Source organism: Sander vitreus, chromosome 14, assembly GCF_031162955.1.
Source record: "Sander vitreus isolate 19-12246 chromosome 14, sanVit1, whole genome shotgun sequence".
In the NCBI taxonomy this organism is placed as follows: domain Eukaryota; kingdom Metazoa; phylum Chordata; class Actinopteri; order Perciformes; family Percidae; genus Sander; species Sander vitreus.
The window spans coordinates 24955866-24977151 of NC_135868.1; the positions used below are offsets into that span (position 1 = coordinate 24955866).

General features: G+C 40.6%; 1 protein-coding gene across 2 annotated transcripts in view; it reads right to left on the reverse strand.

The window, feature by feature from the left end:
* The window catches only part of trappc9 (trafficking protein particle complex subunit 9), a 283244-nt gene extending 266802 nt beyond the window's left edge, over positions 1 to 16442 (reverse strand). Inside the window, exons 1-8 of one of the 2 annotated variants that reach the window (XM_078267365.1) lie at positions 16360 to 16442; positions 13984 to 14576; positions 10141 to 10286; positions 8868 to 8993; positions 7757 to 7783; positions 6348 to 6469; positions 1958 to 2083; positions 1334 to 1550 (exon numbers count right to left, since the gene is read on the reverse strand). In XM_078267365.1, coding sequence (XP_078123491.1) covers positions 1334 to 1550; positions 1958 to 2083; positions 6348 to 6469; positions 7757 to 7783; positions 8868 to 8993; positions 10141 to 10286; positions 13984 to 14564 — 1345 coding nt within the window. In that variant the 5' untranslated portion in view covers positions 14565 to 14576; positions 16360 to 16442. The remainder of the gene's footprint in view (positions 1 to 1333; positions 1551 to 1957; positions 2084 to 6347; positions 6470 to 7756; positions 7784 to 8867; positions 8994 to 10140; positions 10287 to 13983; positions 14577 to 16359) is intronic. The other variant, XM_078267366.1, reaches the window with a different exon arrangement.
* Between the last annotated feature and the right edge of the window lie 4844 nt (positions 16443 to 21286).

Here is a 21286-nt window from a genome sequence, read left to right on the forward strand (position 1 = left end):
ACAGCTCTCTGGTCTTGGCCATTGTGGAGAGGTTGGAGTCTGTTTGATTGAGTGTGTGGACAGGTGTCTTTTATACAGATAACAAGTTCAAACAGGTGCAGTTAACACAGGTAATGAGTGGAGAACAGGAGGGCTTCTTAAAGAAAAACTAACAGGTCTGTGAGAGCCGGAATTCTTACTGGTTGGTAGGTGATCAAATACTTATGCCGTGCAATAAAATGCAAATTAATTATTTAAAAATCATACAATGTGATTTTCTGGATTTTTGATTCCGTCTCTCACAGTTGAAGAGTACCTATGGTACAAATTACAGACTTCTACATGCTTTGTAAGTCGGAAAACCTGCAAAATCGGCAGTGGATCAAATACTTGTTCTCCCCACTGTATGTCCGAGCCCGACGCAGTTAAAATCAATTTTTTTTTTCTCATACTAATGACACATGTACGTTTGTTTGTGTGGAAAGCCCGCTTTTATTAAGCAGCTGTAGGAAGGCATTCGGAAATGTCAACAGATGAGCGCATCAGCGCACACGGGGCAACAAGCGCACGTTAACACAGGCGCACACCTACATAATACGCTTTTTTAAATTTAAAATGTTCAATGCCTTATCGCGCTGATGTGACTGAGCCCGACCCCGAACATCATTTCTAAATATCTGTCCGAACTCAGCCCGGCCCGTCGGGTACCGTCGGGTCCCGACAGGCTCGGTTCGGGTATCCATCCTCTAGTGCATATGCTGTTTGCCACATGCTTAATATTGTATAAAGAAATGATGCCATTCACAACAGATGACCGACATTTTCATGAAACTTATACAAACCGTCACTGCTTTATTTGAGGTTTAACATGAGTCCGAGTGTTGGTAGAAACACTCTTTGAAAACGTTCTCAACTTCTAAGATTACACTACAGCTAAATTGATAAGATGACGCGATTCTGCAAAAATGTTGACAATCGATTTCTTGTTTAAGTTTATGATCAAGAAAGAATACCAAATATTCTCTGGTTCCAGCTTCACAAATATGAACAGGATTTGCTTTCTTTCTCTGTTTTGTAGTGTTGTAAAATAAATATCTTTTGATAATAGAATGTTGGTCGGTTAAAACAAGCAATTTAAAAACATGACTTTGGGAAATTGTGATGGCGGTTTTTCCCTATTTTCCATGTTTCTATGTTTTATAAACCAAACAAACATGCAATATGTGAGATGAATAGTTTGGATGTGAAACGTTACTGTGTGGAAAAAAAAGGTTGATAACAAATCTTTAGTCATCTTTAGTTTTTCCACAGTCAAAAATATTTTACTACAACCAAGTGTCCAAGATTACAGTACCTTTGCTGAAGTCTTTGGGATCAAGTGACAGGCTGTATCCAGGCAACGTCTCCAGCAGCAGCTTGTAGCAGGCCCTCCAGCCAGGCTCTGGGATGGTGGGAGCCACACACTGCATGGCTGCAACGCGCTTGAAAAACGCAGACTTGCGATGGAAGCCGATCAGTTCGTAGAGCTCGGACAGGATACTGTAGCGTTGGATCTTCTCCTCTTCTGAGAGCTGCAGTTACGGAGACAACATTAAAGTCCCCCCCGCTTCTTTTTACTTCACGTGGATATTTGAGCTTCGATGTGAAGAATGATGAAGAGGGAAAGTTTCTCTGCGCTCACTTTAAACCAGAGTTTAATAGGTGTACATACAAGAAGGATTTAGTGACTTCACAACTAGCTGGAAAGCCATTCTGGTCCAAAATGCAACTTACACAAGTGTATAACACTAACGTCACTAAGGAAACAAGACTCAAAGTTCCTCCAATGCCTTGAAGGACAAAATGCATCGTTTTAATGATACAGATTTCTGTTTCCTTGTGCTTTTTCACTAATAGTAAGATATCCTGTGGTACACCATCCTGCTCACGTTATGGAATATGGACTAGCATTTATTTATTTCCCAGTCAGATAGCGTACCTGTCCCAGGTTGATGTAAACAGCGTTTTGCAGGAACTCGGAGGCCTCCCTGGCTCTCTTCTGAATGGCCAGCACCCTGACCGCTTTCACACAGGCCTCCAGCTCGATCACGCCTGCGTTCTTATACTGCAGGAGGTAAGAGGAAGAGCAGGGGGGGTGGGGGGGTGGTATTAATGAAATACAAACAACCAATGAGGGTCGCCTTGACTTCTGCAACCCACCTCATAATCGGAGGGAATGTTTGTTTTTTTTTGGTTTTTTTTATTACCGATGTGGGGTTTCCAGCCACTGCTCCGCTTGTGCTTCCACTAAAATGCTGAGCTACTGCTGCTCAGCCTTCAAGCTGCGGGCACGTGTACATTTTTTAATCTCGCTGTCCCTCCACTTCCCCTCCACTTCCAGCCTCATTGTCTCCTTATTAAAATTCAATTAATATCTGAATGGCTGTGTGTTGAGATGTAATTTAATTCTGAATGAACTAGTTACAGGTAAAAGGGCTGAGGGAGGTCAGTGCAAAAAGGCAATTATAATAATGAAGATAAAGCACAGGGTAGCTTCTGAATAGTCTGGCAGCATAATGAGCCTATCTAGCTTTCCCTAAGCATTAGGGGTAATGTAATACCATTCTTTGTGACTTTGTACAAGTGCAGTGGTCAAAGAAGAGTACAAATACATTATGCCAGGAAGATTCAAAATATATGAAGATACATAATTCAGATGGTTTTGTGTATCTGCAGGGTTCTCGCTGACTAATGTGGTTCTATTTCCAGAGATTACACATGCTCTCAGTCCCCATGTAGCATTCAGAAATAAACAGCTGCTGTCAGCATGTAGTGGTCTGATACTACTCAAAACAGTGTTTTGTCCATGCCCTCAAACTCCATCAAACCTAATCAAATACTGCCCCCTGGTGACGTAGATACATTTTACACACATGACTGGTAGCTACATTTCTGCCTACCAGTGGCGGTTGTGTATCGAAGCAACCTGAAAGCAAACACTATCATGTACAGCATGAGCAGTTATGTACAAAACCGGAGGGCTTTGCATCGCTAGTTGGATTGCGTACAAGTGGTCTCATGACACTGAACTTCATTTCCTTACACTGGCTCAGAATCCAATTTAAGGTTGTTGGGATCACTTTTGAAGCTCTGGACGTTCAGACACTATGGCGTCTTATCATATCTACAGTCAGGTCCATAAATATTGGGACATCGACACAATTCTAATCTTTTTGGCTCTATACACCACCACAATGGAGTTGAAATGAAACGAACAAGATGTGCTTTAACTGCAGACTTTCAGCTTTAATTTGAGGGTATTTACATCCAAATCAGGTGAGCGGTGTAGGAATTACAACAGTTTGTATATGTGCCTCCCACTTTTTTAAGGGACCAAAAGTAATGGGACAGATTAACAATCATAAATCAAACTTTCACTTTTTAATACTTGGTTGCAAATCCTTTGCAATCAATTCCAGCCTGAAGTCTGGAAGGCATAGACATCACCAGGCGCTGGGTTTCATCCCTGGTGATGCTCTGCCAGGCCTCTACTGCAACTGTCTTCAGTTCCTGCTTGTTCTTGGGGGCATTTTCCCTTCAGTTTTGTCTTCAGCAAGTGAAATGCATGCTCAATCGGATTCAGGTCAGGTGATTGACTTGGCCATTGCATAACATTCCACTTCTTTCCCTTAAAAAAACTCTTTGGTTGCTTTCGCAGTATGCTTCGGGTCATTGTCCATCTGCACTGTGAGCGCCGTCCAATGAGTTCTGAAGCATTTGGCTGAATATGAGCAGATAATATTGCCGAAACACTTCAGAATTCATCCTGCTGCTTTTGTCAGCAGTCACATCATCAATAAATACAAGAGAACCAGTTCCATTGGCAGCCATACATGCCCACGCCATGACACTACCACCACCATACTTCACTGATGAGGTGGTATGCTTTGGATCATGAGCAGTTCCTTTCCTTCTCCATACTCTTCTCTTCCCATCACTCTGGTACAAGTTGATCTTTGTCTCATCTGTCCATAGGATGTTGTTCCAGAAATGTGAAGGCTTTTTTTAGATGTTGTTTGGCAAACTCTAATCTGGCCTTCCTGTTTTTGAGGCTCACCAATGGTTTACATCTTGTAGTGAACCCTCTGTATTCACTCTGGTGAAGTCTTCTCTTGATTGTTGACTTTGACACACATACACCTACCTCCTGGAGAGTGTTCTTGATCTGGCCAACTGTTGTGAAGGGTGTTTTCTTCACCAGGAAAGTATTCTTCGGTCATCCACCACAGTTGTTTTCCGTGGTCTTCCGGGTCTTTTGGTGTTGCTGAGCTCACCGGTGCGTTCTTTCTTTTTTAAGAATGTTCCAAACAGTTGATTTGGCCACACCTAATGTTTTTGCTATCTCTCTGATGGGTTTATTTAGATTTTTCAGCCTAATGATGGCTTGCTTCACTGATAGTGATAGCTGATGGGGATCTCATATTGAGAGTTGACAGCAACAGATTCCAAATGTAAATAGCACACTTGAAATGAACTCTGGACCTTGTATCTGCTCCTTGTAAATGGGATAATGAGGGAATAATACACACCTGGCCATGGAACAGCTGAGCAGCCAATTGTCCCATTACTTTTGGTCCCTTAGAAAGTGGGAGGCACATATACAAACTGTTGTAATTCCTACACCGTTCACCTGATTTGGATGTAAATACCCTCAAATTAAAGCTCAAAGTCTGCAGTTAAAGCACATCTTGTTCGTTTCAGTTCATCTCCATTGTGGTGGTGTATAGAGCCAAAAAGATTAGAATTGTGTCGATGTCCCAATATTTATGGACCTGACTGTATTTATCCTACCTTAAATCAAGAAACAAATGCCATAAGGCACCCATCTACATCAGAGAGCTACTGACTTCCCTACCCGTCTGCAGCCATCAGCCCATTTGTTCCTACTGAAGATGGGAATCTTTAAAAACAGGCCATGAATATAAACCACCTACCTTTTTTTTTTTTTTTTCCTACTATCACGTTTTCTAAAAGGGTTCACTAAGTTACATTTTTTTGTGACCTTTTTAATGCCACATAAAATGCAATTTAATACCCATCATCCCATCCAAAGTATTAAGGTATGAGAGGAACTCGGAAAAGACTTTGTGGCCTAGAATTATTCATTATTATTTTACATTTTTTCATTTATTTTCAGAGCTCCCCAGCTGCATAACAATACATCCTAACGATATAATCAATTCAATTAATGGCACCTGGAGCAAGATGAGTGGCATTAAATGGATAAATTAATCAATTGTAGATTATTTATTAATTTATGTTTTTACTGAAGTCGACACATGCCCCTAATGAGACGATGAGCTTCCTGTAGCTAGCAGTAGAGACAGTGTTGGCTACAGGTCTGATGGTAAACACTGAAACATTTTACAACTCCATTTTATAACTTAATATTATTGGCTATGGCAGTAGTTAATTTAGGAAAAACATTAACAGTCCTTGAGTAAATAAGTATTGGGACAATGCTAGTCTCGCATTGCCAGACCTTGTGGACTAGCCAGAGGGTCTGGCTAGTCCACACAGCACTCTGGGATGGGAGAGAAACGTGCTCTGGTTTATTGCCATTTCTTTAAACCAATCACAATCATCTTGGGCGGTGCTAAGCGCTGGACGGAGCAACGGTGCCCTGGCAAAATAGCCTCGGGAAGGAACTCGTTTTGGTGGAACGTGTACATTCAAAAGTTGTTTTAGTCGTGCAACGGAAACCTCAGATTGGACAGATAGTCTAGCTAGCTGTCGGGATTTACCCTGCAGAGATCTGAGGAGCAGTTAACCATAGTCCTCAGAAATCCACCAGAGGTTAGAACGGCAACACAAAGAAAGCCCAAGGCAACGGATAGCCGGCCAAAAAGAGTGAAATCCGGCGAAATTTCCCGTCGGCAACGGAGCAATCTCGGAAGTGGAACGTCGAGGATATAGACTAGGACAATGCTGAGCTTTAAGATGTGATGTAATGAGCCAATACAAGCCTTTTAATAGAGGTTCTTTATATTGTCAGTGTTTGATGAGATGGATATGCTGCAGTTTGTTATTTTATAGGTGATAAATATTCTGGTTGACCATGTAAACCTGTATTTAGAATAGAAATGTCTGATATTATGAACAAATAACATAATGTCAATTTTCAGTGGAGATGTATTGTCTAATGAACTAAAAACAAAAAAAGCAGTTTTATTCTAAATTCATTTTTTATTTTATTTTCTGAAGGGGAAACTGTATTTTGGGTTCAATTTCCCCCAGTTTAATGACCCTGAATTTTGGCACACCATATTATCCATTAGTATCTTAAATCCAACAACAATGACATTGGTTGATTCGTTTCTGGTCATTACCTTTCCATAGTAGGAGATGGCCTCTTTGTATTTCTCGATAATGTCCTCAGGACTCAGGCAGTTCTTTGCACGTCCAATCTCAGTGCTGGTGTCTGCACTAATGCCGTTGGCTGTGAGGGCACCTACACTCAAAAAGAGGACAGTATAAAATTAGTTTAGGAAAGACACCAGAGTGACCGTCCATCCGTCTGTTCCACCACAAAGGGAAAGGGAACGAGAGGACAGACAGCAGGAAGAAGGGGAAACTTAAATCCATGGATTGCTTTTGAAAGCCACTGCCCTGGCTACCACCGCCACATGCATAATATACTGCATATATCAACCAAGACACAGATTTACAGTGTTCACAATGTTTGCACATATGTGAAAAGATAACGGATAATGTTGAATGAAACTATGTGAAGTATGTGTTTATTCCTAGCTCTGAAGCCTCCTGATGATCCCATTTAAAACTAAATGTAAATTGTAATTCTACACCAACTTTCCCCGCTCTCCCTTAATAAGTGCTATTATGAATATTCTGAGGCTATGGAGTCCCTAAATGTGATCAAGATGGTGTTCATGGCTAACGTCCCAGGCGGAGTTAAACTCGCACCTGAAACGTTTCAAAAGGCAATTGCAAGGTGCATCTCTCGGCCAAATCTGATTAGAATACAAAGTGAGAGTGTGTCGCCTAGCAACGGGGCTGTGGCCATAGCAACACTGTGGTGCTGTCACTGTGACAATTGTGTGGATAATGAGATGCTGCATTGCACTACTTCTTAAGCCAATTTGCGCACGCATCATGACAAAGAAAGAGCACTTAAGGCAATAACTGCACAGAGGTAAACAAAGAACAGGTTTTATATTTATTTTGGCTATGAAAGTGAGGGGTTAAGCAAAAGTGAGCATTACAAGCGGGAAATCAAAGTATGCACCACTGGCAATGAGCTGCCACCTGCTGGTGCTTCAACAGAGATTATGTAACCTTGTGTTCAAATGGCTAAAATGTGCTAGCGAAATATTTTTGATAGGGATAAGTGGTTTTTGTGTAATATTCAAGAGTAAGATGTGAGTTGTTAGAACAATAAGGCCTGAATAAATAAGGAATAGAAGCTATTAAGGGTGACCGTTTAAAGTCTTCAATCGTAGATGTGATACTGATCATCAAAAGTGTGGCTGTGAGAAAGAGCAGGTACGTTAGAAAAAACTAAAACAAAAAGGTGAGGGTAAACACAGGAGAACACTACCTGCCAAAAGGGTGGGGGGGAGACATCAATCAATTTCCAAAAGAATTAAATATAACCATAGGAATCAGGAAGCTGATGCAAGATGAAAAAAAAACATCAAACACAGGGGGCAAATGCAACCACAAGCAAACAGGCAGATTGTTGTCTAACTAAGAGCTATGTCGGTTAGACATACCATACCTGGGTCAATGAGAACCTCCTGAGCCCCTACAGACAGAGAGAAAGAATGCAGATTCACTCCATGACGCAAGGCGCAATGTTAGCAGTGTTAGTCCCAACAACATGCTTAACGGCTGCTGTTCTCTACTAAAAAAGAGAAACTTTTGGCACACACACACGCACACACACACACACACACACACACACACACACACACACACAGCGTTTCACTATCTTTGTGGGGACCCGTCATTGACATAATGCATTCCCTAGCCCCTTACCCTAACCCTAACCATTACAACTACATGCCTTAACTTAACCCTTACCTAATTTTAACCCTAAAAACAAGTCTTAACCCTCAAACAGCCCTTTGAAGTTGTGGGGTCCAGCATTTTGGCCCCACACGTATACTGTATTCCCGGTTTTTGGACGGACACACACACACACACGGACACACGGACACACACACACGGACACACACACACGGACACTACTCCACTTATTTACAGGTGGCAGTAAGAGCTCCACGATACACAGCAAGCACCAACAAAGAAGAAGAGTGCTGGGCAGTGCAAGGTCCAGACTTTTAAATCAGCTTCGCACATGTTTTTATGAGGAAGCATATGCGCTTGACGCGTTTGTTGGACACGCAATGCGTTTCGGTGAGTAATACTGAATGTGCTGAATGTACTTTGTCATTTTGCTTTGGTGCCGAAAAAATGTATTGAGCAAGTGATTAGTTTCAGAGAAAATGTTTGTTTGGTGAAAAGCTTTCTCACTGCTTAGAAAACTGCTACAGGATGACACTCTACTCATGGTGTAGTTATACACAAGGCCGTGTTAATAGAACGCCGTGTTAATATCGTGTTAATAGGTAGTGACGGATTCAGTGATGTTAAGTTTGAACCAAATTAGCAGTCATCGGGGTAAATAAGAAAGCTTCAGCAGTTTTAGGAAGCTGACATCTTGTACTCTGCACACAAAAGGAAGCAGCTTAGCCGAGCAAAGCGTAGCGGTGTCAGCAGTGAAATTCTCACACAATCACAACTCGCTCACAGACAACAGCCCTCAGTTGTTATTCCTTCCGGGTCACGGTTTCAAATCAGTCCGTTTACAAAAGGGATGTGCTCACCTGGTCTGTGGCGTTTCCCTGCGTCTGCCGGCTGGGAGATGCTTGGCTTGCGTGCGACAGACTTCCCCGCCGTGCCTCCAGGGTAGTGGAATATGACAGAGGCTGAACACAAACCCTCCAATGCAGCTAGAAGGGCACAAAGACAAATCGGTCTATCTCTGCTTGGCTCTTCTTTATTCTTCTTTCCTAGATCTTAGATAGATGGATAGCTGGCCAACGAAATGTGAAAAACCCTTATGTTTAGTGAAAGACAGTTCTGAAAATAAAAACATCACATACATTCAATTTAAATAAATAGATAAATGAATACATAATAATTGTACATGGGACGGGGCGCCGTGATGAGATGAAACAGCAAGTGCATTGTTGTCGTTTTCTGATGGCCCAGGCAGAGACATTTTTTTGGAGTCCGTTTGTTCGGTTACTCTTTCAGTAGCCTCTAAAGGGCGCTGGATAGTTACAGCCCTTGAGTTTACACTGCTGACTGTTGTGTCAACTCTTTTGTGATTTAAGAAGCTGAAACGGTTTCTACTGTTGCACTCATTGCATGTCAGTGCAGATAAGAGCACCAGCAAACTGCTTAGAACAAATGGACTGTAAGATGATAGACAATACAAACTCAAACCCAGGAGGAAATTCCTATTTCCAGGATCAACAGCTGATATAAGAGCTTGACCAATACATTGACAAGGCCAATATTATTTGTATTCATTGGCTTATCACAGATATAAAGCCGTGTATGTGTTGACCTAAAATAACAAATGGCAGCACCAAAATACTAAAGATATATGTTTGAGGTAATTTAGAAAACAGTGCCGCCATTACATAGTTTCGTAACACTGCACTGACAAGTTCATTTTTCAACTGTAAAATCTCCCGCTCAGTACACATGCTTCTGTGTTGTATGCATTTATGTTGAAAAAAAAAATTACATTGGTATTGGTCTCAAAAGTCGAGTATCGGCCAGACGATAGACAGACAATAGATTTCAGGGAGACAGAAATTGCAAAAAAAAAGAAGAAAAAAAACTCCCGCACATTGTCTAACTTGCAAAAAATCAATTTAAAAGCTGGCAACGTTTCGGTACTAACAAGTGGTGTTACATGCAACACCTCTTTGCTACTTCTGACCTACTCGTCCCCCTCCGATGCACCCGTCTCACGTTATAGATGTGCAAAGTACGTTTCTGGTCCAAGGAGACATAAGCTAACATTAAGAAATAAAACCATTCAATCCCATCTTTGAGTAATAAGCCACCATTCTCCAGACTTACCACCCAGCCAGAGGAAGTCATTAACCCCCCTGAGCAGCTCCACAGCCATGTGGTAGTGGACCAGGGCGTCCTGCAGCATGCCTGCCTGGAGACACAAGTCCCCGACATGCTTCCTCATCCGCCCCTGGCAACGCTTTTTATAATGCCTGAGAGACAGCAGCAGGAGAGAGAAATACTTTTTCAGACAACAGCAGCTGGAATGGTTTTTTTTTACTTTTAAATTAATTCATATAGTGGACAGCTCTGAGTTTCAGCTATTGTCATTTCTTATGTCAGCAGGGTGCCAGGAGAGGAGACTCAGGGGAATCTTATCAGTCAGCTACAGAGGGAATGTACAGTATGGGGCGGGAAAGCACAAGCAAAGGGGAGCAACAAAACGAGGACAGATGCGATGAGCCGACCTACAACCCTGTAGTCTTGCACAATGACACGGACGGGTGCATCTCACTTCCCTGAAATTGAATCCTCGGCTCCTCCACTTGCTTCCCCTTCCTGGCACGTTCGTCCCATCGAGGAAGCATGTGAGAGACTGAGGAAATCATGCGCGGAGAGGAAAACGAGGAAAATGTGTTTTAAGAGGGTCGACACGTCCTTTCCTCTGACGCATCACGTGAATTCGTCAGCTGTATGGGCGGAGTTAGCAACAGCTTTCAGGTGCACGGCTTCTGGGAAGGCTGCTCTCATGTGTCCTCGATCATAGCTCTTCAGAGATCCATCCTCCATCCCTCCATCCCTCCATCCTCCGGGCTGGAATAAGAGCTTTGAGATGGCCTTCACAAACGGAGGGCCAAAACAACTTCCGGTTCAACCGATGAGATATCAAATAAGGGAAGGGAGATGCACCCAGGGACTCAGGAAGGAGCAGCTTCACCAGGAGGATACAGGGGAACTATTATGAGGAACATTTTTATTGTTGCAAGATATTTGAGTATTCTGGAAGACTGGGCAGAATAAAAATGAATCCTAATGCTCAGTAGGCTACTTCTGAACAACAATTAAAGTGTTCTGTGTCAGAGTAAAACTCAAATGAAAAGGCTGCTAATTAGGGAGCCATGAAAAAAAATAAAAAATAAAACACAGCAATGAAACTGGAGTTTTGTACATGGATGCCATTACCAAACTCATGTATGAGTAGCTGCAGTGCTATGCCAAGCTGGAAGGTAACGTATGCTCTCATGAAAAAAGATCCATGATGATGCGTGGCCAGCTTGCCGCTCCAAGCATTTACAGCCAAACAGACTAAATACCAGACTGTACCTTCCCAATCCAAATGTTCTCCTGAAGCAGGGACAGACCTCAGTAGCATTGACTGTGCCAAACTGTGTTCACTGGACCCAAACTATCAGCTCCTCCTTTAAAAAGGACCATACCGGTGTTTTTAAATGGCTCTGCATATAAATATTCTGTATAAATATTACTTATTTTGAATGGCAAATATAGTGTTTAGATTTTAGGTTGAGCATTTTCCAAAAACATGCGAGTGGTTTTTGAATGGTTTCAGTTAATTAAAAAATTCGAATTGCAGAGGCTGCTGTGCAAACATGCATGTTTCTATACATTATGAAACATTATTGTCAAAAGTTTTTAAAAAAAACAATTAAACATTTACCAAAAAAATGCATGTGAGGAGGAGTTTCTTGGAAAAAACTTTGCAATTTGGTACTGATTAACATGGATGGAGGGATGGATGGATGGAGGGATGGATGGATGGATGGAGGGATGGATGGATGGATGGATGGCATTAAAGCTGTTATTAGTGCGTAGTTTCTGTCTCCCCCATGAGGAATTCCAAGTAATGACAACACCACTGTGGTTGCAGCCACATGATACAAGCCTTCCGTAATCGCGCACGTGACAACATGATGGACTCTTCAGAAGAGGTCATTATCGTCATTCGAGTTTCTGCGCGCGAAAGTCGCCCAACGCCACAATCTTCTGAACATAGTCATACTGAGAAATCCAGAGAGAGTTGTGTGGAGCTGATAGTCTTAATTAGCTTTGTAGCAACTCATTTGGCAATGGCTGAATATAACGGCCGTTCATTAATATAAAAAAAGTTACGCACCAAAGCTTTCAATTGATTAAACTGGTGGAACAGATATGATGTAATATATTTTAATCGTATAAATCACATGTTTAAATTGAACGTAACACACAACAGTTAATTTTATCTTCTTTCTCAAGATGAGTTTTTAACAGCAATGCAGATAAAAGCGTAGACTATTTAGGTGTTACTGGACAGGGCTTTCAAGTGCTGATCGAAGTCCCCAAGACCCAGTTTAATAAATTGGTTGCTGAAAAACATCCCATGCAAAAAAAATAAAAAAATAAAAAAAAAAAAAAATGTAAAGCAGTAATGTGAATTTGGCATCTTCTTGCTTTAAAGATTGCTGTTTGGCGGTGGAGGTTTCAAAGTGAGATTGAGATGAAAGATGAATGGAAAGCCAGATAGATAGATAGATGAATACATAAATAGATAGATATATAGTAGGGGTGTATCGATACACAGACGGCGAAGTTTCCTTTTGGGGACATCATTTGAAATTGGGAAAAACTTGAAGTTGGAAAAAAAAACAAAGGTAATAAATTGCAATATATCGCAGAATATTGCAATATGTTTAAAATCGCAATTATATGGTATCATGACATAAGTATCGAGATGATATGGTATCGTGACATAAGTATCGTGATGATATGGTGGCGTGACATAAGTATCGTGATGATATGGTAGCGTGACATAAGTATCGTGATGATATGGTAGCGTGACATAAGTATCGTGATGATATGGTAGCGTGACATAAGTATCGTGATGATATGGTAGCGTGACATAAGTATCGTGATGATATGGTAGCGTGACCTAAGTATTGTGATGATATGGTAGCGTGTGGCCTCTGGTGATTCCCACTCCTAATACATAGTGAAACCAGTGGCTGCCAGGAGAAGGGAAAGATTGGCAGCATTGAAGAGTATATGCACGATTTGTTGTAAATGAGCAAAAGCAGAGAAAAACACAGGTATGGTGCTTTAACTTCCCTCGGAAGAACGTAAATTAGTAGCCATGACAGAAAAAGTGGCCACTGAGCCTCTGAAGACTGTGTGGTCAATTGAATGTAACTTAGCAGTTTCCTTTACTGGAACAGTGTTAAGATTGCTGATATAACATGTGTGTACAACTACTGCAACAAACGGTTATGTAGTATTGCATCACTTATGTGATGGTGGGTTGTGATGAGCCTAGATTCATCTTCATTAAATTTACACCTTCTTTTAATTAAAGTAGCTAGTGTTACTGCTAGACTATTTTGCTAACAGTGTGTATTCATACCACTGTTACTCTAACAGCTTAAGGGGATATTTTTGGCCCATAGCATTAATAGAGCTTTTGCCATATGAGTTTCTGCAAAGATTTAAACCTTGAGGAGCGATGAGTTTGGCTTGGAGTCATCAGCAAAATGCACAACAGCACCGAGGTCTGGCGGTTTCTTTCAGGGCAGAGCTAAAGCTGATGGGATCGCTATCGGGTTAACTAAACTTATGAGTCTAACATCTCACCTTTTCGCACCCAATAATAAACTCACAGGACAGTATGAAAGAAAGAAAAGAAGAAAGACAAATAAACCAAGGTAAACAAACAAAAATGAACGCAGCAAAAATCAAAAAAGGGACAGATTTTTGAGGAGGCAAGGCTGATGTCACAAGCAACTTGACAGAAACAATCACACACTTGCAAGTAATGCAGTATATATATATCGCATAAATTGGCTGCGGTGGACATTCAAGCACTCCTTAACCAGCCTTTTAAATGCTAAAGTGGTTATGGTGCAGAAAGCAGAAACAACTCACCTGCTATCCGTGTCCAAACCCACAAAGTCCTTCTTCTCAAAGGGCACACAGAGCAGTGGGATCTTGTCGCCCGACTTGTCCGTGGCCCGGTCAAGCCGCTTGGACTCCAGAACAATAAATATCGACCCCACAAAGTCGTCCACTCTCTTCTCCACATCCGGGCAGTCTTCAAAGCTGGGGTAGAAGGCCACGTCCGTCCGCGGCTGCTCTGCAACTTCTCCCTGCAGCCCGAACACCAGCAAGCGCGAATCGTAGAGCGTGGAGCTGTACACCTCCTTCTGTCCGTGGAAGCGCTCGGCGGTCTGGGGCCACTCCTTGGCCGAGGCGCAGGTGGTGATGGAGATGAGGCCCACCACCTTGCGGTGCGTCTGGAAGTCACCCCACTCGTTGTTTTCGGGCAGATAGTGGTGGCGGTAGCGGATGAGGAGGCGCTGCGAGTCTCTGATGCTCACCTGGCTCACGCTGGCGATGCGTTTGTAGATCTTGAAGAACTGGTCCTCGGGTACTATGCCAACCGGCTGGACCACCACTAGTACTGTCTGGTGGTCCTCGGCACATTGCATGTAGTCTGGGACGCTCATCTTCACATGTGGCTTCATGGGACAGAAAAACGAAACAGAAAACATTTATTGGAGCAGATCATATTACCACAATAACTTCTGTGCATCTTATTATCATAACTTACGTTTTTATTTAACCCTTCCTACATTTCTATAGAAAGTAGGCCTGGGACCATATGCTTTTGTCCCGAATCGATTCTTTTTAACGATACATGTGTGCCAATTTGATTTGTATTGCAAATTTCATATATTCCGATTCTAAAAGTATTGCAATTCGATAGTATTGAGTACTGCAATTTTGTTTTCCTTCTTTAACAAAAACAAAAGTTGAATGATAAACTTTTAGAGACAATATACCATGGGACAACCAACGGTTTTCTAAAAAGAATGCACATCACATGTCAGTCTGACAGTTACTACATTTGTAAAGTAGTACATGACATGGATTTTCTGCGTTTTCTGCTTTCCGTCTGTTTCGCTGGAAATTGATATGATTAAGTCGCTGTCGGCTGTACCGTATAAACAGAAAATATTTAGGTCAATCATTGGTAAAAAATAAATAAATAAATAATGATAATAAATATCAATTCTAGGGGGGAGAAAAAAAATCAACTTTAAAAACTGTCACAAAAAAACAAAATCACGATACATACGATTTCCGGGGGTTTTTCCCCACCCCTGATAGAAAGTAGTTCCAATGATATGCCTTCACAACCCAAATTCTCAAAATTAAGCAGGACATGGACCTTTTTTCACAGCAGACTGTTGACTTGTCATAGTAGGAAAAGCCCAGCTGAAATTGAGAACCTTAACGATGGCTCAGTTCCATCAAGTGTCCCAGTAAGTTATTTCAGTGAGTCAGCACGAACAACACCAGGGCCTCTCCTAAGTGGAATGCAGCCATCATTAATGGTTTTGAATACACCTGTGCTTTTCCTACTATGACATGTCAACATGTCTGCCGTGATAAAAGGTCTATCGTTTCTAGACAGATATACTGCTGTTGAATCGTTTAAAATGCGCATTTTCAATGCTATGAGCACCTCAAAAGGACTCTTTCACCACCATTGTATTGGGGTGGAGGTAGACTTTTTAGGGGTAAATATCTCATAACATAGGCACGTATAATAAAACGTAAAACGTCAGGGTTAAGTATAATTACAGTAGATGAGAAAAATGTGTACGTTGGGTGCATAGGCCCTTTAACAGTAAAACATCTCATTAAAGAGAACAAAAGAATGCAGAGATACTAATAGACGTATTCAACAATTAAGTGACAAACCAAACACTGACAAATGAACACTAACAAACATTAGCTGCGTTAGTGTTCAGTATAACGTGTATTCCAAAACAGCCTTTGATGTAAAACTGGATCCCAGCGACTCCTAAATAGTCAAAAAAAACAGAAGCAAAAAGCAAAGCCACAGCTGTTGCTGTTGCTGTCTTTGCTAACATAAACACCAAGCACTGTCAACTAAATGTGGAAGCTGACAACATTAGTACAGTGGTCAAATGTGAAGAACACGACGCATGTAACCAAACAAAAGCCCTCCTGTCTTTAGCTTATATTTCGCTAATTTTATTTTAAAGAGAAAATAGCTTACGTTAAGCTAGATATAATTGTCTCAAAACATTTGTGTCAGCTAGCATAGCTTAGCTAGGCTATGCCTGCATAGCTTAGCTAGGCTAGCCTATGAATTGGCTGCTCATGACAGTCACACAGTAACAACGCTGACTGAAATACATGCACATATCAGCTCGGTTAGCTTTTTTTTGTCTTTCACACCAAAGCCTTAAATATATAACGTTTACTCACGTTGCCTCTAGCACTAGCAGTAACCTGTCAAGCTTCCTTGTTTTGGACCAGTGTTTTTGCAACACTTAATGCTAATCAAGAGTAAAACATCCGGTGGCAATTTTCAAAATAAAACACTCAAGACCAGTCTTGCAGCTAATCCAGCTCGGAGTTATTAGATAATGAATGATGAATATATTTATCTGCGTCCCCCTCATATCCACATTACAAATATTTTCCCAGTGTCCACATCAACAGATTTGGGGAGTATAATAAGCTAGTTATAGCATATAATCAGTATCAAGTGTGGTAGGGAACGGTGCTTATCTGGGCAAATATGCTATTGTATTGGGTTATTTCTACAGCATTTCCTATCCATCCTTTACCCAATATTATGCACATAATTGAGTTTGTATCGTATTCCTAGCGCACAAGATGGCAAATAAGCCACGATGCTTTGCTTTTCTTTTGGAAATCAGGATCGTTGTTTCCTGCTGTATCTTGTTGTAACTTGACTTCGTTTTTCTTCTTCGTCGTATAAATGTATCGTTGTCGTCTTCTTCTGCAAACGTGGAAGATTCTTTGGCAGAAGTCTGTAATATGCGACATCGGTATCGCCTAAAGAACTAATGAGGTACTGCAACGGAGCAAAAATGATTAAAGTGGTTCTTCAAATGCTAACTTTGATTTCCTAATAACTGAAGAATGTGAATTTAAATTAAGAAATTATACGAATGACGTCATATTAGCCAATCATATGGAACTAGTTGTTACACTAACAGGCTAGGTCTGTGTGTACACACTTGATGTCATATTTCAGCATGACATGGAACAGTGTTTCTCAAATCGGGGTACGTGTCCCCCTAGGGGTACTTTCAAGGTGGTAAGCGAGTGTCCACAAAGCGTAGCTCCTATGGCGCCATTTTGATGCTACCTAGCCATCACCTCCCGTTAGCATTCCATTGACTGCCATTCATTTTGACGTCACTTTGACAGCGAATACATTTATATCTGAAGCGTTTAAAGAGACTCTATTTGTCCATTGTTTATTTCTAAAGAAACACGACAATGTATAAAAGGCTCCATTACCTTGTATCTCACGTTATGGCTCCGTAGCAGACGTTTTTGTAAAAACAGGCTAACGATTGTGTCATAACCACGCGACTTTCTGACGCACTGTAGACAAATTACCGTACAGTACAGGAGAAGCTCGCAGGCAGTTTCGACTTACATTAGCTGTTTAAGTTTAATTACTAATGTTAACTAGCATTTTAGTTATATTATTAGCCTGTGTCCATGTTATCTCCTTACTTATACCTACGCTCTCCGTCTCTGCAAGATTGGAAATGATTGAAATTTCTCTTGGCACAGCTACCAAAAGACTTCCAACTTTCAGACAGGTTGCTCACGTCACATCTACGTCGTCTCTCTCAGTTGGAGGCTGCGCAGTAACGCTCAGCCATCACCGGAAAAGTGCTTCTAATATCCTTCACTGGTCTCCATCCAAGGGGGTAAGCTTCGCTTCAGAGCTCGAACCTCCTATGGCGCCATTTTGATGCTACAAAGCGATCACCCGACGTTAGCATTCCATTGACTGCCATTCATTTTGACGTCACTTTGACAGCGAATAACTTTACATTTGAAGCGTTTAAAGACTTTTTTTGTCCATTGTTTATTTCTAAAGAAACACGACAATGTATAAAAGGCTCCATTACTGGTACTGCATTACTACTTAGCACCGGAAAAGTGCTTCTAATACTCTAATTCTTCTAATTCACTGGTCTCCGTCCAGAGCAACGGGGTCTGTTGGTCCATTCTTATATACTGTCTATGTCTCCATCCAGAGCAGCAGGATCTGTTGGTCCATTTCTTTAACTCTCTATGGGTACTTTGGAGGACGGCAGATTTTTTGCAAAATGTTTTTCAGTTTCAAGGCTGTATTCCTTCTACTGTCTTTTTTTTCCCAAATGTTTTGCTTTTTTCAAAGTTTTTGTCGACGTTTTTGAAGTTTGTCACCTTTCTTTGAAGGTTTTGTCGTTTGTTTTGACCTATTCTTGCCTTTCTTCCTTACTTTTTTCTGCTGTCTTTTTTTCTTCAAAGTTTTTGTCTGTTTTTTAAAGTTTTTTTCTGCTTTTTTCAAAGTTTGTGTCTCTTTTTTTCAAAGTTTTTGTTACTATTTTCGACCTGTTCTTGCCTTACTTTCTTCTTTCTACCGTCTTTTCCCAAGTCTTTTCACTTTTTTCATCAGCATTTAAATGTTTTCCAGGTCCAAGGCTGTTGTTTCGTAAATCTATCGCTGACATCACTGTATTGTTCCTCTTCATATAGACTTTTTGTTTTAATACCAAAAATTATTCACGCTGGTTAGGGGGTACATGGCTTAAAAAAAAAATGTTCAAAGGGGGAACATTATTGAAAAAAGCTTGAGAACCACTGACATAGAACATATTGTTATTAATAAAGTCAAGCTCACACGCAACCTTGCTATGAATGTACTGACACTGCAGATCCAGAGTGTGGAAGATGTACTGTAAGCATATTGGCAATCACAATATTCCACTGACTTGCAAATTAGAAATCGACCCACTCGTGTGTGAGCAAATGTCCCCTCACTATCATGTTAAATTCCTCATTAGAAAGAGGACTATTAATAGAAAATGACATAAACGGTATTTGAACTAAGTTTTTTTCTTTTAAAAAAAAAATTGGATCAGACTTTCAAGATGCCAGAGTTGATTTGGGTATAAGGTTTTAGATCGGTCCCATGGATGAATAAAATAAAAAATAAAAAAAAAATCAGACAAGTAGATTCAACTCCATTTTATTTATTTTTTCACCCATCAATCACTTTTCACAATCTTCTTGGAAGACAACAGCATTTTATTCCCTATTTTCTTTTTGGCCCAGGTAAATTGGTCCAAAAGCGCAAAGCAGGAGCTCAGAGAGCGAGACATGGAATGTCTAAAACATGATTCATAGTGAATATACATCAATAACAGACAAAACATCTACATCCACTGACTCACAAAACAGTGCACAAACATTGTATGTGAAAGGCTGTCATTACTAGGGATCCCAAACCATAACAACACCATTTTGAAAGCAGGGGCATCATACAGATGTAACGGGTAAGAGAGAGAAACCATGTTGTTCTCAGTAATAAAAAAAGACAAGCAACCCAAAACATGAACATTATATTTTAACTGAGATCAATCAACTGAATGAATGCACGTACTTATAAAAGAGCAAATAAGTGAAGCCTTCATTTTTCCCATGTGGTGAAGCTAGTAAGACTGAGTTAGGTCAATCTAAACGCCCCAGCTTTGACCTTTGTGTCTGTATTGAGAATAAGGCAGGGTTTCAGTGCATAGTCCCATTACTGCATCTTCATGCCCAGGACAGTCAAAGCAACTGCAACATAATACAAACAGAGGCATGAAAGATATAAGATTCATATCCTTTTCAGTCTAATCATTTACAATCCATCCAATATGATATGCTCTCTTCTGAATGTTTGCCGTCTTTTTGCCCTGTCAGTCAACAATACAGAGTTGTACAGAGTAATACAGATTGTGAAAAAAAAGTAGAAGATGGCAAGGTAAGTGCTAATACTACAGTGAAAATCCAGCTGCAAAGCCAATTACAGAGATAGAGATTATACACATATATACATATACATATATATATATATATATATATATAAGGGCGATCAAAATAACGCGTTAATTTGATTAATCTGAGAAAAAATAACGCGTTAAAAAAATTTACGCAGATTAATCCATTCCATATTGACGTTTGCATACAGACGAAAATCTGGTGTCACTGATATGTCTGCGCTTCTCTCTGATGCTCTGAAACAGACGTTACAGGAAACACAAACCCCGCTGCATGTGACGCTAGTTAACACAATACTAAACAGCATCTAACGTTAGCCTACCGCTAGCTAGTAGCTGGATTAAACACGGTTAAAATGCTGACAGCTAACGCTAAACGGTGTAAAGTGTGACTGTGTTTTACTGTAGAGGATTCAACACCGGGATGTAACAACCTGTAGCTGCCGTCGGAGAAACAACACAGACGGTGGGTTCAATGAAACTGGTAAACTACAGCCTCGTGGTGCATTTGAAGTTATTGTAATGTCCTTTTCCTATCTGGTCGTTTTTGTCGTTCAACAGCAATTTACTAGTGAAATAAGTTATTGTTATACATTATTATTAAATCATTTAATTTTGACCATATGGCCTTAGCAATAAACAAGCCATTCTTTGATGTCACCAACTGTTGTTTAGTACCTTTTTACTTTCTTAAAAAGTATCGGTTCAGGCACCGTTAATTATGTATGCGATTAATTTCGATTAATTAATCACAGAGTATGTAATTAATTAGATTACATTTTTTAATCGATTGACAGCCCTGTCAAAAAAGGGTACTAAACAACAGTTGGTGACATCAAAGAACGGCTTGTTTATTGGCAACAAATGTTCATTCTGCTCCACTAGCTGCTAAAATTGAGCAGCCAACTACTGAAATGTTCTACCACTGATTAGCAACCTTTTTATAAGTTTGGCCCATTGGTGAGACCATTGTCACATATCCAATGAGAGCGGTTGTTTCCCAAATTAAATGTGTTCTGATACTAAACACCAGCAGGGCGGCCAGTAAAACGGTCTAATGATGTGAATTTTTATCATCATATTTTAAGTAATTAGCTATTATTTTACCAGTTCAATTAGGTTTCCGTTCAATTACATTTCCTAACATGAAGGTATAAAAGTTTCCACACTGAATGATACGTTGCTGGGGGGAATACGGAATAATTTTTTGTTGGCCTAGAGCTGCAAAGATTAATCGAGAATCGATTAGTTGCCAACTATTAAATTAATTGCCAACTATTTTCATAATCGATTAATCAGTTAGTTAAAAAGTCAAATTTCTCTGATTCCAGCTT